Source organism: Gallinula chloropus (assembly GCF_964237585.1).
Source record: "Gallinula chloropus genome assembly, chromosome: 1".
Lineage (NCBI taxonomy): Eukaryota > Metazoa > Chordata > Aves > Gruiformes > Rallidae > Gallinula > Gallinula chloropus.
Genome location: NC_140085.1, coordinates 38,241,078 through 38,260,020, shown reverse-complemented (window position 1 = coordinate 38,260,020; position 18,943 = coordinate 38,241,078). Strand labels below are relative to the sequence as shown.

The window sequence follows — 18,943 nt, the reverse complement described above, 5'->3', positions numbered from 1 at the left end:
AATAAAACAGATTTTGTCATGAATGCATTACAAAAATAGTAAATTGAATCCTAAGAATGGAAAGGGAAACACATTTTAGCATTATAACAGCATCGTGGTCAAGAACCGTGTTCAAAGAAGTACTAGATGTATTAATAGCAGATATATGGTAATTAAATGAAATGTGTAGATATAACCTTTTTCTCAACAGGTCTTTAAACAGTTGATTGTTGTAAAATACATGAGTGTAATAGTGAAAAGATCATTCTGTGTTTATCTTTTGTCCTCCCCCGTAAGCATCCGCTGCTAACTACTTTCAGAAACAATTTAATGGTTTATATGGATTTTTGGTTTGACTAAGCACGTTGATAGACACAAGTGCTGCAGAGGTTAGCTTAAGGGTTGAGTCATTGAAATGAATTATATTTAAATAATCTTTAAGGATGTTCTGTTTCTGTAGGTTACCAGGCTTGGTTGCTGCAATGAACAAGGCTGTCATTGACCTCTGGTGACAACCACTGTGAAAGGATTTTGGATGCATGTATTTGTCTAAGATAGATCAATATAATTCAGGCAGGTGTCAATGCAGGGCAATATATGACAGGATGTTTGGAACATACAGAATAGAGGTTTTTAGAAGTAGATGTCTCTTGGAGAGCTCCTGCAGTTTTGCCTATATCTGTTGTTATTTAAAAGACTTTGTCTATAGGGCTGTCAATATTGTATATTGGTAGTTACTGGATATTTTATATTTATAATTTATATACACATATTTTTAGTACTAAGAAAAGCAAAAGCAAATTGCCCAACTGTATATATTAGCCTGAGTAGGTTACAGTGTGTATTAAATCTGATACCAGCATTTTTTGCAGGACAAAATTTATGGTTTGTCTTTTGATCAGTTATAGTCTTCTACATAGAACATCAGTTTTAAGCACACATTCTTACATGATACCTTTCTTGTTTGCATATTTTTCTGCCGGTATGTGTTGTTAGATATTTGTGTATGTTTAAAATGTATTTAACGGCACCATACGTGCTTCATCGATTTCTTCGTCTGGAAAATTGTCTGGCTCTGAGTGTTGAATATGAATTTCCACTTAAAGAAACCTGCTGTCTTTTTCATTCTTTTCTTCCCAGTGTGATCATTACTACAGTCTTGTACCTTTCGGATGCCCTTCGTAAAAACTTCTTAAATGAAAACTTTGATTACAAGGTAGAGTAAATGTGCCTAACATCAGACGCAATAGCTGCTACATCATCCTGTGGCTTGGTTGGTTGTCATTAAACTTAGGTCCCACATCCAAACAGCTAGAACATATACTAAATAATGGCTGTCTTAAAAATCAGGAGTGCTATGGGTTTTTTTAATTTGTCCTTCTTCTTTGTTTTATTTCAGCCCCTATGTTATACTGTGTAGGACTTTTGCATAGCAATGTTTTGGATTATGGAAAGTAATTTTATTATTATTTGTCTGTTAGGTTGGAATTATCACAGAGAGGAAAATTATCCCATTTTTAAATCTTTGCAAATTTATAAAAAATGTAGGTTTGCATTTCTATAATTTCTCTCAAGACCAATTAACATGCTACATAATTAAAATTAGAAAATTATAACACTGCATGGTGAATATAGTTAAAGATGTTAGTGAGTACCTCATATAGTGAGATATGGTGCCTGTGATGAACTGTGAATTACAGAATGAGGCTTTTCGGATTCAGATGAGAAGACCTAGGAATGCAACTGAAAGGCCCATTCCCATGGAAACCTGAATGAAGATTCTGCCTAACCAAGAGACATTAGTCCAATTGCCTCATAAAAAGCACAGAATTTTCTTCCTAGAGAAGACAGCAAGCTCCTGTTGACTTCCACCAGAGTTGTGGGAGCTTTTTGGAAAATCCAGACTCCTGTTGGGGAGATTGGCAGGAAGGCAGAATTATCTACTTGATGTAACTGAACATAAGATACCCTATCCATTAATTCCACAATTTCAGAGGCTAAAAGCTGATAAAAGAAACAGTAGACAAGGCCCCTATGTTCCTTAAATGTGCTTAAGAATGTTATTACTACCCTGCAGAACACAGTGCCTGGAATAGGGCTCCCCCTACACTTTTCTTCCGCCTGCCATGGAGCATCTATAATTGGCTTATAATAATCAATACTTCAATATATATTTAAGTTTACCATTAAATCTTCTAAGTAGAATATTCAACATCTGATTCATAAAGCATGTGCACAAAGCATCTGTATATTTGCAATATGTTAACAAAACCTGGCTTCAGTTTTGTCTAGTGAAGCCTGCAGCAAGTGAGGCTTGCAGATAATATTATAAAGGAGGATGGGCCATAGAATGGCAATTCTCTTATGTGATAGCTTTCAAGGTGTCAGAATTTGGGGGATTTGGACTTCAAGACATAACTTGTTGTAGTGTTCTATTTAAATTACCTTCTAAATTTTGAAACCTTTTCTGGTATCATTTTTCTGGAAGAAATGAAAAAAAAATGTTTGCAACTCTGAAACCTTTAAATGTAAGAGATGTGGAATATGTAAAATAGATGTATTTCTTCTGAACATTTTGGGGTTGGTGAGAAGTATATTCGGATGCAAAAAAATTAAGACAAAACCAGATTGAATAATTTATTAGTTGAGACTGAAACAAGTGATGCGATTTGAAAATTTGCATTGAGTGGTCATAAAATGGTAGCACTGAGAAAGTGAAATAACCAAATGCCATATGCTTGTTGTAGATATGGGATTCCTACTTTTTTCTTGCCGTCATTTTTATAAACCAGTTATGTCTGCAACTGGAGATGTTCACACCTTCCAAGAAGAAAAAGGTTTTAGAAAAGTAAGTACTGATGTCAGTTTCTAGAACACTAACAGATCACAAAATTCTCAAAATGCAAGACATGGAAGGTCGGAAAAAGGTCTACCAGAAGATAATGATCACAGTATTTCCACTTAGTAGAAGGATAGTTGGTTCTGGCCCTTTGCATCAGTTTTCAGGGCTGATAGCTGCCTTTGTAGAAATGCTAGCATTGGTTCAGATATTTCAATGCCAATGCTGATTTCCAGTTCCTGCGTAACCAGTTCAGGTGTTTCAACCAGGCATTGCACTGTCTTCTGTGTGAATTAGTGGTATTTTTTTAAGCTAGAGGAAAAGCATTTGTACTGAGAGGAAGAAGTACAGCATATTACTGCAAAAAAACCCCAAAAAACCCCACCCTTTTACTTAAAAGCTGCATTATCGATTTACAGCATTTAGAAAGAATTGATCATTTTGCAATTGATCATTTTGCAATTGATCAATATTGCAAATATACCTGGGTTTAGGAATCTGGTTTTAGGGGGGTGCAATGGAAAGAGCAAAATCTTGGAAGAAGCCATTGATTTTGATGTAGGTTTTATGGTCTACAAATGAGACATTTCATTTAGCAATGGCTCAGAATGACATATGAACTTGATTTTCTCAAATGATCTTTCACTGTTTTGCTTTATTTTTTAATACGTTGCAGATACGGTGACATGAGGGTAACAATGGGATGTGAAATCTTCAGCATGTGGCAAAATTTAGGTAAGGAAATGAAAAGTCATCATTAGTTCATAAAATGATTAGCAATTATTATTTCTTTGACTATTAATTACACTTGCCAGTAATAGAGGAGTTGATGATAATTAAGTTCACGTGAAGTCTTGGTTCAAATTCTGGAAAGCCCTAGTCATCTGTAGCTCTCTTCTTTATAGCTAAACTCAGCTTTCTAGGCCTTGATACTCTATCTGACCTATTCCCATGTCTTTGAAGATAACTGGAAGAATCCCATCAGAGAAAATTAGAAAAAGAAAGTACTGCTATTGTTGAGCAGAATTATTATGCCTGGAAATACACTTATGTTCACAATTTCAGTTCTGTTACCAAACAGTTTAAGGAACAGGCATATATCTTGATTCTGAAACTCTCTTGAGATGCTGGATTTGCATCAAACCTTCCCTTAAGTCCCAGTTGCACTAAAATATAAAAGCATAAACAAATCAGTGACTGATGTATAAATGACACATTGGACAACACGAGAAAAATATATGCTTTGATATAAACTTAGGAACATTTTTATATTTATAAGCAATAACTGCAAACTGTTTGAAAGTACGAGCCTCAGAGAAATGCAATTAAATGTTGTTTGGGAAGAAAATCAAAACTGATTTGGACACTGTGTTTGTCATCTTTATATTTCAATTATTCAATAGTTTGCTTCTTTAAACGGTTCATTAAAGATACAAAGACCATTGGTGGATACTGAGATACTGTCATCTCAATTCCATAAATCTTTTCCCCAGTAAAATATGTAGTTGTAAAAAAATTGATCTAATCAGCCTGTACGAGAAAGAGAATTGTTCAAAAAAGACATGTTTGCTTATTAATATCATGTTAACATTTGTTGTGTAGCATATTTTGCTTATTTTCAGTATTAAGTATTGCCTACTCACTCTAAGGCATCCCTCTAAATTATATGGAAACATGATAGGTATTTCTGAACTGGTACATCCAGAATCCACTCCTGGGTCCCATCTCCTTCCTGCACACTAGGATAAGACCTTAGTGTACCTCATCTCCCTGCTTACATTGTTTTCTGCTGAACGGCAAGGAAGGAATCATGATGTCTTTCAACAGGGAAGAGTTCTGTGGGGTAAAATATGGAGTTAATCTGGTAACGTGTCCAATTAAATACTGCTTTAGAGTATTTCATATAATTGGTGGTATGCTAGTTGGCATTTTACAGTTCTCTTAGCAGTAAGTCATCATAAACTTAGTACAGTAACCTTGCTTTCATACGGGTATGAACATCCCAGGTTGTTTCTGCTGAAGGGAATTCTGGTTTTCCTTTGCACAAGCACAGATAACAACCAGAGCAGCAGGCTGGGGCCACTGCCCACTGGAATATCCAGAGGTAGGCTGGGATGGAAATTAATTCCCAGCTTGGAAATCACTGCATCATAATTCAAAATCCCCATGCTTTGAAGATACCGTAATTCTTACTTGTGGAAAACTGAAACTGAGTGCTCAATCTTTACTGTATGCCATTTCTAGCTTTCCTAACAAGAACTTACTTTTGTAGTTTCTGATAAATAGAATATGGTGAATTAATGGAAGAGGTTTTAGTGCTGATTTTCAAGTGAGTTGTTTTGAGAACAGCTGAGTCACAACTTCCCTTTCCCGCAGTCAAAATGTACTTCCATTTCTGTACTCACAAAACTAAAGATAGGTAAAAGTCAAGGTTCTTGCCTCTTTTTGATGAACATGTAATATCAGACAGTTAACCATTCTGTAGACAATAGAATGTAAAGTTTAGAAATCAAGCTGTTGCTGTGAAAATAAGTTAAATACCCAGAGAGTTCATAGTTTATCTTTGTTTTCCTTCTGGAAGACTAACTTTGGATACACATAACCCATTGTCACTTCTTAACACAGTAATGCATAATAAAAATCTGTTAAATTGTGTTGCTCTTATATTGTTTTATTGTCTGCAGTTTTCACTTTTGGGGCTTAAGAAATAGGCTGTGGTGTGATGGACATGAGATTAAAAAATATCTCTAGACAATCAGAGGGCTATTTTTTAAAATTCTTCAGATAGTATTTTATTTCCTCACAGGACACCCAATTCACATTCAAGTTCATGTTCGTTTTCATTTTAGGGGAACACAAACTTCACTTTATTCCAGCATTGATTGGCCCTTTCCTGGAGGTGACCTTGATCCCTCAGCCAGACCTGAGGAATGTAATGATTCCCATTTTCCATGACATGATGGACTGGGAGCAGAGACGAAGTGGCAACTTTAAGCAGGTACTATGCGTGAAGCTGTTTATGAAACAGGACTGTAATTCAGTGACTTTGGAGAGCACTGGTCCCAGCCACTGGTGGTTCAGGGTGGAGGAGGTAACCACAGCATTGTATCTGTTGGAGAGGGATTACCAGTTTTTGCCTTTTTACTCTCTTCAAGGGTAGTAAGATTGTCCAATTAACGCTGTCAGGTTAGTAATGTAAGACAAAGGAAAAAATCCATGGCCTGCTAAATCAAAGAGTAAAACTTGAGTTGTCTTCAACAAGGGTGATTTTGTTGCAGTAGTTTTTCTTCTCTGCTTTACAGCAGTACAGACTACTGGTTAGGTAGGGTTGAACAAGCTTCCCTTCCGGTTCGTATGCAAAAAGATCAGATGGTCCTTCTGAGGAATGTTCTGCTGTGAGGTTCCAACTATTCTTGCTGCTCAAACACCTTCCTAACGGGCTAGGAAGGAACAACCAAGCGTGCCATCTGCTCCCACAGCTCCCACTCAGTTCTTTCAGACTGCCTCAAACCATTTCTCAGTGCCCTCCTTCCTGCTGCTTCAAATGAAGGAAAGCAGAAGTATTTGAATTACTCCCAGGCAACCATAATGCTTAGGGTGGGAGCTGTATGTGAAACACAAAACAGACTATTAAGAACGGAGGAGTACATGTGATCTAAGTAGGTAGCTTTTCACTATCAATATATAACCTTACTGTTAAATATCACCATAGAAATGTTAAGAAGGAGTAAGAAGAGAAAAAAATCCTCTTATTCTGCTTCTCAGTGTTTTCAGCTTAGATTTAAATGTAAATTGTGGTAGATTTATTTTCTAATAAAGTATCTTGACAGCAGCTTGGTTTCTCCCCTAGATTTGTGGTTGCTAATATATTACTACTAAAAAGGAGGCTTGAAATATTAACACACAGTGTAGCCTCACCTCTCTATATTTTTTATAATCAATACACTTTAAAATATGCATTGAAGGAGTCATTAGCCACTAGATATGTTCCGTAAATTTCTTGATAGCTAATAGTAAAATCCAGCAAATTGGATTTCTAGCCAAATACAAGGGCAGGTGAGGAAGGTTGGGAAAGTGAGTCTGAGCCCCCAGGTGTTCTGAATACCACAGACATTTCTAAAAATTAATTTATAAAGAGTGGGGTGCAGGTCAGAAAAGATGAGATTTTTATTGAAGTCTAAGAAAATGGCTTGTGCTTACAGCCCTGCAGTGAGAATTCAGGCAATTTATTTGGGCTGTGTGCTTTTTGTCTGACTCCATAAATAGATAGCTGCCTTAGCAGCAGCAAATGCTACTCAGCCTGTAGTTTTAAAGTCACGTTGCTCAATTTAAATTAGCTCCCTCCCTCAAAGAAAAAAAAAAAACCCAAAAAAAAAACCCACCAAAAAAAGAAAACCCCACAAATCTCAGGAATGATAACAGCTTCAAAGAGATGAAGGGACTTACCATCAGATTTACATGATTGACCAGTAATTCTAAGATAGCATTTAGCAAAATCCCTTACATAAAAACAAATCTCTCAATTTTCTCTAATCACATTAAAGGAAAAGGAAGCTGTTTACTCCACACTTATATGTTGCAGGTAGAAGCAAAACTGATTGATAAACTGGACAGCCTAATGTCGGAAGGTAAAGGTGATGAAACATACCGTGAGCTCTTCAACAGTATGTGAGTAATCTGTTTATCTTATGCTAATTCCTTGAGTTTGGTTGGTTGTATCAGATGCTTTTGTCATTGTAGAGATGTAATGCTTGAAACAGTTGTGAGTCTTGTTTTTTCTTCTTTTTTTTTTTTTTAAATGAAAATCTGGAGCATAAAACATCTTATGGCATCTGTAAAGTCTGGCTGTACTTCTAGCATACAGCTATCAGGAGAGGCTAAATTTGTTGTATCACAGAACATTCTCTTTACCTACTAATTTTAAAATCAGAAAAGCAAAAAATGCTTGATAATTGCATAGGGTGCAGGTAGAGCTCAAACGGAGCATTTGGGAAGCAAGGCATGCGAATTCAACAAAAAGCTGTTCAGTAAGTAATTTTCTGTTGCCAGAAACTTATGCTCGTCTGTGTAATGTCACTTGTTGATTTCTGGATTGATATATGTGATTTTATTCTGATAATATTACTTCTTATTATTTTATTTTTTTATTACCTGTTAAGCTTTTAGTATCTTTTAATCAATGACATATCACTGAAATATAATAGGAAAAGCTAATTATAATGCTGAAATCCTTACGGTTGCCTGTAAGTTATTTCATTGACTGAAAGAAATGACTGTCACAGAGTAGGGGTACAAAACAACTAGCTGAACTCTGTCTCTGTTATTCCTCAGAACTCAATTCCACCTAAGTGAAAGATTTCACTAATTTCTGACGTGTTTAGTAGAGATGTGGTTGTTCCTCTTCAGGATTACAATCTGTGTATTCTTCCATACTATTAAACACATGATTTTTCAGTGTTTATATGGCTTCTTACCATTCCTTCTTTAAGCATTAGTTTTGGCTCTGTTGTCCTTGTTTAATTACCATTCAGGTCTCAATGTCTGTAAGTATCAAACATAGAATCATAGAATCATAGAAACATATAATAATCTGTAATCGTATTGACTCGAAATAGAGTTCCTAAATATTTATCATTTACAGAAGCAAAAGTGGGAAGAGAAATTAGGCAGAATATTATGTAAATGTATGAATAATTATAAACAACAATACAGTGTACTAGAGCAGAACTTCCTTGTAATTATTTGTGACATTTTTCATAACCTAAGTAAAGATAATAAAGGGTAGGATAATGTCAGTATTTTAGTAATCCAGTATTCTAACTTCAAAATGAAATCATTAAGGCACAAGCTCTAATTATAAAATGAAGTCTATATGCATTGTTTTTTGTAAAATTCATCAGGATGTCTGTCACTGAAACAACTTTAAATTCTATATAAGAAAGCATATTGGTATGAAAAGTAGTTTCTAATTTTTTTTTTACTGTTTTGAGTTAGATTTAAACTGGGAGTTGTAAAGATACAGAGAAAAATGGTGAGAACCTTTTATAAACCTAAATGCTGAAGATATAGTAATTTAAATTGCAAAATGTCTCACAGCATCAGTATACTTGTTTCTGTTCTGGTATAACAGAAGTTAAAAGTAAACTCTTTGGGAAATATCAGAGTAACTGCTCAAGTTCATTTCCGTCTTAAGAGAAGCTAGCATTTATCACTAAGGTTTTTTAATCTGGGTTTGATTTGACTCCATACATCAACACCTCTCAAGAGGAGAGCTTGCAGAATATACTAATCTAAAATGGAGGATGACGTAGTGTGAAGGGAAATTACTAAAATCATATGGACAGTTTAGGGACCTGAGTGCAAGTTAGTTTTTTCTTTATTTCTTTCATGAGTATTTTAAACTAAACAATATTAGAGCATCTTTAGACAGTGCAAGAAAGCAGACTTGTTGAGGCTGAAGTGACAGGGATGTTATATGTACCCAAGGACTGTGAAAGAGTAATATGGTGGGTTTGTAGACTACAATGAAAGCAAATGCCACACTATTACCTGAGCGTTCTGAAGATTCAGCACGTTGATAGGTACAGTGGAGGGCCAAGGGAATGTACACATCTATTTGGGATACAGTCTAGTAACTGCAGTGGGTGTGACACTTTCAGGTTTTGTCATGCTTTTTTGTTTATCTTGCCTGAATTGAAAAATTAATTTAAACCTCTTAAGTCCCATATGAAGAACTTCTTTTTTTTTTCCAGAGACAGTCCTTTGAACATCTATTTTCAAGGACAAATTATGTGTCCATCTCTGGACATATCTAAAAATATGAGGTGCTTAGAATTCCCTGCTTATAACTGAATTATCTTTATCAAATGCAAAGACATAGTGAAACTAGGGTTAAGATGACTCCTGCTGTTTGTTTTGAATCAATGTCTGTCTTGGGACTTGAATGTGACAGCTCTGATTAGCTCCTGATGTCATTTGAAGAGCTGCAAAGCATGGAGCTGTGAACATTTTGCTGTCATGAGAAACTAGTTGTTGTAATTGCTACCCAGTGTAATCGTGATATGAAAGGTGTGCTGATCTGTTTTCACTGTCACACTGCAATTGAATTCCTGACTTAATTAGCACAGGGACAAGAATGATTTCACTTCATTAAACAGTTGTTGGTTAGAATAAAATCCATGGAAGCCAAGGGATATACTCAAGCAGCTCTTTTGTTCTGAATCTGATGGATGCTGCCGGTTTATTACTTTTGTAGCCGTATTCCAGTTCGGCCTACCACAAGCAGTTTGGCCTAACATATTTCAGGCTTGGATGTTAGGTGGCCACATTATCAAAGCACAAAACTGGCATCTGATGATGAGGCTTCTCTTTGAAGAAAATGGAGATTAAATTCAATCTGAGCAGGCATTTAATACTGAGCTCTACCAGTTAGTGAGAGGTTTCTCTAGCCATTATATAAAAAGTGATGATTGCTACCTCTCCCCTGCTGTCTTGATTTTTTTTTCCCCAGGTGCATGTTTGAATTCAGAACTGCCCAGTCCATTAGATTCTGTCTAGACTAATTCGTTGAGAGACCTTCAAAATATTATTGTGAAGTTTGGGTTGCTCCTCACTGTGGCAGAAGTTCAGACTTTCCCCATCTGACTAGTTAAGGGAACCTCTGGCTGTAGTGAGGTACCTGGAGGACTTTGTACTCCAAAATAGTTATCCAGATGTTTTAAGGCACCTCTTGCATTAGATGCTTGAGTTAATGGGCGGAATTGCTCTGTGGCTTAGGCATATAAAATCCACTTATTACTAAACAAGCTAGGCTGAACGTGGTTCTAAGCCTGCTGTTCATCCCTGGAGAGCTCTGATCCTCTGGGTCCCCACTTCACTCTCTTATTCTTGGGAGTCCAAGACTAAAAAAAAGAAAAAACAAACTCACATCCGTTCAGATGAGCCCAGATGTTAGGCTACAGTAGCATGGATAAGCAGAAACATTTTGATTGTTTTTCTGTGCTGTTTATCCCCCTTAGTGCTATGTAGACCATAGCATTCTTGGTTATTCTTTAGGTCCAGTAAGTAACAGGAATTGAATTCTATCTAGATACCGGCATGAGGAAGTTTTTCTTCTGTGCATTGTTGTGAAAGATTTTTGATGGAGAAGGGGAGGCATGCAGAAGTCAAGTCATAAAATTGTTCAACTGATGACATTGATGTCAGTTTGGATAAGTAATTTGAATGTATCTACACAACCCATTTGTAGAAATTGTATATTTATAATGAGTACACCAATACATTTATAAAGAACGTGCGTAAGTCAAATGCAGATGAAAAACATCTGTTTTAAAAGACAGGTCAGACTTCTGCTGTTTTTCTGCAGCAACTGTACATAATTATTTTGATGAATTTAGGTTGAAATGTTCCTGTTTAACACAGGGCTGAAAGGTAATAGGAAAAAGTCAGTGCAGTAATAATGGGCTTAATGTAACCAGGTCTACTCTTATTTCTCATTAAACACAAAAACTTAATATTGAAAGGAACATAAGGGGTTTAAAAGCGATTTAAGTTAGCCTGTGTAATTTCTATGGAAAGCAGAGGTGGTGAGAGTAGTGCTTCAGACAGGTAGCCAGTCTCTGAATATGAGGGGAAAATCATCTGTCTGCCTCCTAAAGAGAAGAAATGAGTCTAAAATCGATATAAGGATGCAGAATGAAGATCAACGTTTCCTCCTTGCTTCCAGCAGAGCACAGCTCCATTTAGATCGAATCAGTTTAGAGAATTGCATCTGTATCATTCCCCCCTGTATGTAAGGAACTGAGCAGAGCTGGAGTGTATAGCTAGTGCAGTTGGCATGTAGGAGTTATTGGGCGCTGTTATATGTTTGGTGAAATTTATACGTAGGAGTTTTATGGGACTGAACATGCTCAGTGTAGATGAAGGTCAGTGGAGCTGACAGCTTGCCCACTGCAGACAGAAGGTTTGGAGATGCTATTAACAACTCTCTCAAAAGCTCCAAGTGTATGAATGTGACAATTTTCGGAGACTTCTAAGTAAACCATACCTGAGAACGTTTTCAGGGAGACTGCTAAAATACCTCCATGGATGTTATCCGTCTGTGATCTTGTGCCAAAGCATAAAAGTAACACAAGTCTGTAGATAATTATTTCCTTGTTGATTCTTGGAGAGGGAATGTTGGAAATTGATGCCCGAATGTCTATTTGATAAACTTAAATGGTGAGAATCAGAGGCCTGTATCAGAAAGAAATATTAAATATAATTTTTACTGACAGCTCCATTTACAATAGCATTTTGAAATCTTACTTCAACGTGTAATCTGTGTTTATGTTACTGTAAGAATTCCACACAACAGACTTTTTATGAAAAAATCTTATGACAATTTAAGCTAATGGGATTTTAAATGTACCTGATAGTATGCTCTCAGAAGGTAAATACTAAGCACAGAGGGGGAATCATCTTAAAATTCCTTCACCATTCTTATATTTCATGTGTGCTGAAATATTAGAGAGTAGATGAGGAAGAATCTTTGTAAAAAAAAAAAAATTGAGTTCTCCTTGTGAAGATATATTGAGTTTATAGTCTTTTATAGGTACATCTTCAAACACCCTATTTTCTAAAGTATCAGCATGAAGATAGTATATATATTTTGTGTAAGAGTTCTGTTAAGTCTTTAGGGTATTAATAGATTCTGAAAATTGGGTATTTGATATATTTTTAACCTGATGCAGCTAATATAAAAATCATTTGTTTTGTCAATGCTTCCTGGACTAGAATTCCACTTTTTGGTCCTTATCCTAGGTAAGACACTGTTTGCAAATTGTGCTTCTTGGGAGGGTGTTTGTAAAAGAAAACCTATCGAAGATGTTGCTAAGGTATTAAGGTACTGGTAAATCAGAGTGGTTGTCATAGCGACAGTTAAAAATAAACGGTGAAATTGTTCTGGCTTCCTTTTTTTTTTCAGTCTACTGAAGAAAATTGAGCGGGAAACATGGAGAGAAAGTGGCGTTTCGTTAATCGCCACTGTGACTCGCCTCATGGAGAGGTTACTGGACTACAGGTGAGCGATTAGCATGATGTGTAAGTAGGGTTGTCACCTTTCAAATATTAGGAGACAAACAGGTTGATCTTGGGCAAATAGTGACTGCATGTGGACACATTAACTATATGTCCTCAGGATCTCTGACAGCAACTACCTACTCAACAGCAAAATGAGACAAGGAGGCTGAAAACCAACCACGTAGCCTCCCAGTGGTATAAAAATTCAGTGTCTTGCATTAGTTTCCTGTCATGAATAGGGGAACTTCAGCAATAGGGTAGTGACTCAAGTATGTCTGAAGACACAGAGCTCAATACTAATCATCTGACAGTTGTTTTACAGAATATGCAAAATTTTTATCAGTATGTCAATCATGCTTAGTTGTAGTGTCAGCCGGTACAGTAAGTGTGTATACAAAGACATGATCTCTGAGTGAGGAGCTTGAATCTGACTGTACCACGTGAACAAAGGAGGGGGATAAGAGACGTACACCCTTTTAGGAGTGGGAGACTAAGAGGGATTTTCTCAGTCAGTTGGAAGTCCCCACAGAAACCTCAGATTTCCGCTTAGTCCTCTTTATCACAATTAGTAGTAGGACTTTGCAGACCTTAAGTGTTATTTTTTTATCTTGAATTCCATGGGGGACACATGGTAAGACCTGGTGCTCCATTTGCTATCCTCACTGATAGATTGAAAGGAAAGTTATTTTGTCAACAAAGAGAACACTTAATTTCTAGAAGCCTGTCAGTGCTATTCCTCTTCAAGGATTGGTTGGATAATAACCTGAGGGCTGTCAATCCAATATCTTTCAAAAGAACTGTGTTACTGGTGGTTACTGAGGTACTCACGGTGATTGTTTAGCTCATATATGCAATATTTTAAGATTAAGTTTCTTTTAGTGACTGCATGGCGATGTCTGCCTGTTATTTTTTTACTCCAATATGGTTATACTGACGCTGTTTTTCCCTGTGTGACAATTGAACTCTGTGTGGTGCCATGTAACTTTTTACTTGGGGGTCAGGTCTTTTGCCTCCCCAAACAATAAATTATACCAATTATAAAGTGCTACTAAGGAAAATGTGATGAATCTTGGAAAATTTTACAGGGGTGGTCAGCATCATTATGTTTTTTCCTAAAGGAGGAACTAATGCTATAATTCCACAATGAATTTAGAGGAAGAAAACAGACTCATCCCTGCTTATTCCCTCATTGACTTTGCCCTATTCCTTGTGCCCACACAAGTGATTCGCTGTACTTTGGTGATCTGACTGACATGGGCTAAAAGTAACTCAGCAAAAGATGCTTCCTGAGGTTTGTGCAAGCATGAGTGCAGGACTGGGAATAAGTGCCCGAGAGCAGAAGGGAAGCAGTCTCTTCAGACAGCCATGCTGGCTTCTGCTGGCATGATGTGAGCACAAGCTATGAAGAAACCAAATGATCTCCAGAAGTCATCTAGCAATCAATAACAGGACCAGAAAAAAACCTGCAACATTGACTTTCTTGATAATTGAGGTCTTCTGTGTCCTAGAATAGAAGGCATGGCATCTCTTATACACCTGGGTCAGCTGTTCACCCAGATGCCTTTGGGTTGCATCATTTGACTCAGCTTGCCATGACAAATATGTCTGTTTTCAGAGGTGTGTTTCACTATAGGAGGGTAAATGTCACTCCTTTTGACTTTCATTACTTTCTGTTTTAGGGACTGCATGAAAATTGGAGAAGTGGATGGCAAAAAGATTGGCTGCACTGTTAGCCTTTTGGTTTGTATACTACTTTTCCTTTCCCTTTCTTATTTCAGTTGACCATTTTCTAGCATACAGACACACATTTGAAGAGGAGGTACCTTGCTTCTCGATGCAGTTTGAGGGGAAGTTGAGAGAATAATATTGCACTTAGGACTGCTGATTTTTTTAATTTTTTTTTTTTACAGGGTGAAATTGATGAAGTAGGTAGTTAATCTTCCTTGGTGTTTTACAGTTGGGCACTGAGATCTCTAATACTGCTTTATTCAATTTTCAGTTTTTTCCTACTGGATAAATTTCACCAAAGTATTTTTCCAATTTTGGTTGGTCTCTGAGTTCATAGAAACCAAGTCGCATTTCCTCCTTCCCCAAACCAAAGAAAACTTACATGATTTTACTTGTTTCACTGTCTTTCCCAATGACTGACACAGGTTGGGTCTTATGACATATAATATGGGGTATCTTCTGAAGACTGTAGGCTATGTATTCTCTTCCTAGAAAAGCCAGAAATGCTGCTAAAGACCTCTTTTTGTCACGTTAACGTCATGTCAACAAACCAATGGTGTCAATTCCTAGTATGAAAGAGATTTCATTTTTGTTTACAAAGTGCGTTTCTGTTCTAGGCCAGTTTCTACTGACAAGTTTCTTGACTTCTGTTAACCTTGGAAATTTTCCGTTTTCATGGCAATATTTTGGAAAGCTGTATTTTTAGCCAAGGAAAAGAAAAACAGAATAAGCTGACTTGTAATTCTGCATTTTTGACGTCAGTGAAACAATTTGGTATCACTTCTAAGTAGCAGTTATACATGAGGGAATAAAGGATTTTTTTTCAGCAGGAAAATAGTGCTCTGTAAATAGGGATGGTGTTTACTATGTGGCTCTAGAGCAGATGGCTTTCTGTCAGAATCTTCGCCATGGTTTGAATTCTGTAAAGCACCTGGATTATTTTCATCATATCACTAAGGAGTTTTTAAACTATTATTAGCAAATCATCCAAGATTTGCCCCCCGAAAATTTCAGATATTAAAAAACCTAACCCCCCTTAATACTTTAAAATTGAATTTTCAATGACTTCTACAGGCTAAGGCAGATTTCATACAAATTTTAATAGTATTTACACACCAGAGGAAGAAGGGAGGGTAAATTTTGAAAAGGAAATTTCAATTACAGAAATAGCACACAAATTTTAATACATTTTCTTGCCTATATGGTGGGTTAACTTGGTCATCTCAGAAAATGCTTCATGCAATGAGTAATTGGAGGAATATGTTGTGTTAAAATTATTTGAATTCCAGAAGAGTATTTCCTTTTTCACAGCTACTTTGAAGATATTCTGACTTCCAAAGATAAGAGAAGTGATTTGCATTAAAGGAGATTTTGTATGTTGTTTTGCTATAGAGTCCATCCAGGAAATAGAGTGAACATAGAATTGTAGAATTGCTTTGGGTTGGAAGGGACCTCAAAGATCATCTAGTTCCAACCCCTCTGTCATGGGCAGGGACACCCTCCCCTAGCCCAGGCTGTCAAAATCCCCATCCAGCCTGGCCTTGGACACTGCCAGGGAGTAGCCATCCATAGCTTTACTGGGAAACCTGTTTCAGTGCTCATCACCATCCCAGTAAGGAATTTTTATCTTGTATCTAATCTATATTTACCTTAGAATAGAATCTTTAAGATTGGAAAATATCTCTAAGGTAGTCAAGTCCAACTGTCAGTCCATCACCACCACATCAACTAAATTATGTCTTGCAATGCTACGTCTACATGTTTTTTGAAGTTGACCAAGTTATCAAATTATCTGGAATTATGCCACATCATGAAATATGCAGAAAGGAGTATGCACCAGCAACAATAACTTAGATGGAAGGAGAAGGTAGGAACCATTTTCCTACTCTCCCCACCCTATGGATCACTGGGAGTAGGTTTTGCATTAGTAATGCTTGTTTGGAAAAGCTGGTTTAAGAGTTGTTTAACAGAATTAGTTCCTTATGCATAAGAACCACTCAATTCCAGTTAGAAAGATGGATTTCTAAAGAAAGAGCTCTGTCATCACCGAGCTGTACCAAAGCATTGAAAGTATATTGAATAACGTCTTGTAACTCACTGAGAAGAAGCTTTTCTCGAAGCATCTCTGGTCCTCACTGTTTTTTTGACATTTATTTGATATTTCAGGTTCTATTAATTTTAAATTACATCACCTTTTTAGAAAGAGGAGATTTTCCTGTGGTTCTTTACACTGGCATATGACATCATGCTATTTAAGTTGAAAATATCTACATTGCCTGTTTGACTGTTGTTTCCGAGCTGTTTTTTCCTTAGGAAAAAAAATCTTTATTGATGAGGGAAGTCTACTTTCTTACACCGTGTCCCCTTTTGAAGCTACATCTGTTATATTTTATGTCTTGAAATAGTTTGTGGAAAAATCACAGGACACCTTTATTAGTGTGATGTATTTCCTGAGCTGTGACTGGGTTGTCTTGCTGTGGTCTGCTTTACAGACCAACTGGACATCGTCAGAGCTGATCTGCAGAGAAGAACCAGTTGAATTGTGTAGTTCAGACTTGTGACAAGTACTGGGGCCTTTAGTGCTTAGGGGTAAGAGCCAAGAAATCTAGTTCTGCAGTTCGGTGCCATATTTTGTCGTATTATAGATTATGCTTTTTCCAGACAAGTAAATACAAGCATACAAATTGTATTTTCTCTTTAGTGAAGCTTCTGTTTCTGATCTACACCTTGTAGGAGGAAAAAACAAGTCTTTGGATTATAAAGGCAGAGGGTTTCCTAAAGGGGGCATGTCATTACAGAACTATTGATATGTAGTCATTTTCTCAAGTCAATTTAAAAATACTTTATATTTTTTATATTTTCATAATATTCCTCCCACCTTTCCCTTTGATAATCATTCAATTTAGGGAACAGTGGCACAGAAAAAGAATACTGTACAATTGAGACAAATATTTGACCACTTGCTTAAGAGTTCAAAACAGTACATTATTTGAACAGTAGAACAGCAGTTGTTAATTGCTAATGAAGACCAATGCTAGATTCTTCTATCCTATACATTGTTATTAGCCAAAGCAGATTATGCAGAATGTTAAGTTTGGCTAGCAGGGGGACTCTAGCTTCATGTCCACAATGAGTATAGCAATACCTGTGAACAGGGTAGTGCTCCTCTCCCCTTTTCATATTTTGTGTTAGGGCTTGCAAATAAATAAAGAAACTTTTGAACTAAGAGTTTTCATGTTGTGTTTCCTATTTTATCTGTGTACCAACAAATAGGAGTTACATAGCCGGAAATGTTTAGCCACTTGCAGAAATGTTGTCCTGGGTATCACTTTAGAGTGGAACTTTCTATATTTCAGTCATGCAGTGCAATACTTACACATTGGTTACCAGTTCCCAGCATCAGTTAGTGCTGAAGAAATCACATTTTTCATTCAGGATTATGTTCTTTACATTACTGAATAGTTCTTTGTAAAGCTACCAAAGTCCTGGCATTTCACTATGACAAAAAGAAGAATAAACATACCAGGCAGGAGATACTTTGTAAAAGTATAGATACAAAAGTCAGACTTCTGTCAATATTTTTAAATCAACATACAGCTTTCAGTAAGATGTTAAATGGCCTAAGTAAGTATATATAGTATTTTTAAAGAAAGAACCGTCTGATTTCAGGTTCTTCCTTTTAAGTTCTATGAGACTTGTAATAAAAATTCAGGACAATGTTGACTTGTGAAAATTTACTTTTCTATTTCCACTTTCCTACTGTATTACTGCAGTTGTGTAATGACTTTATACGTGTGAAACTCAGATCTGTGTATGTATTTCTACAGCATTATGTTCCAAGTCTGGTTTGTAACCACTCTCATATTTCTTAACTGCTGCATTTTCTTACAAAATGCAATTTTATTGCAGAATTTTTACAAGACTGAACTGAACAAGGAAGAGATGTATATTCGCTATATTCATAAGCTCTATGACCTACATCTGAAAGCACAAAACTTCACAGGTAATTAAGTTCAAACTAGAAAAAAGATTTTTAGGACTCTTCTGTGATTTTCAATCTTTTGCAAATCTGTAAGCTGTACCCTCAGTGCAGAACACACTGACCCAGGTGACAGCTGAGCTTCTTTCCCCAATTAATCTCTCTCAAAATACAGCTTTTTTTCAGTCCCACAACTCTTCTACATGCTGTGCCACACTGAATATAGATGACTAATATTGATATGCACTAGCAATAAACATGTGGTATGGTCATTTTTCACACTAGAAGAGTAAAGTTTAGAGGGAGTTTTTATGAGTCCATTTAGTAGTATCTGAACTTATATACTTTTTTGTAATGCT

General features: G+C 36.4%; 1 protein-coding gene across 2 annotated transcripts in view; it reads left to right on the top strand.

Annotated features, from left to right (window-relative positions):
* Positions 1-18,943, top strand: part of DOCK4 (dedicator of cytokinesis 4) — a gene marked incomplete at both ends in the record, with an annotated part of 250,335 nt that overhangs the window by 200,099 nt on the left and 31,293 nt on the right. Inside the window, 9 exons of one of the 2 annotated variants that reach the window (XM_084262500.1) lie at positions 1,120-1,195; positions 2,727-2,827; positions 3,495-3,553; positions 5,668-5,816; positions 7,401-7,486; positions 12,593-12,619; positions 12,783-12,878; positions 14,557-14,617; positions 18,515-18,608. In XM_084262500.1, coding sequence (XP_084118626.1) covers positions 1,120-1,195; positions 2,727-2,827; positions 3,495-3,553; positions 5,668-5,816; positions 7,401-7,486; positions 12,593-12,619; positions 12,783-12,878; positions 14,557-14,617; positions 18,515-18,608 — 749 coding nt within the window. The remainder of the gene's footprint in view (positions 1-1,119; positions 1,196-2,726; positions 2,828-3,494; positions 3,554-5,667; positions 5,817-7,400; positions 7,487-12,592; positions 12,620-12,782; positions 12,879-14,556; positions 14,618-18,514; positions 18,609-18,943) is intronic. The other variant, XM_084262501.1, reaches the window with a different exon arrangement.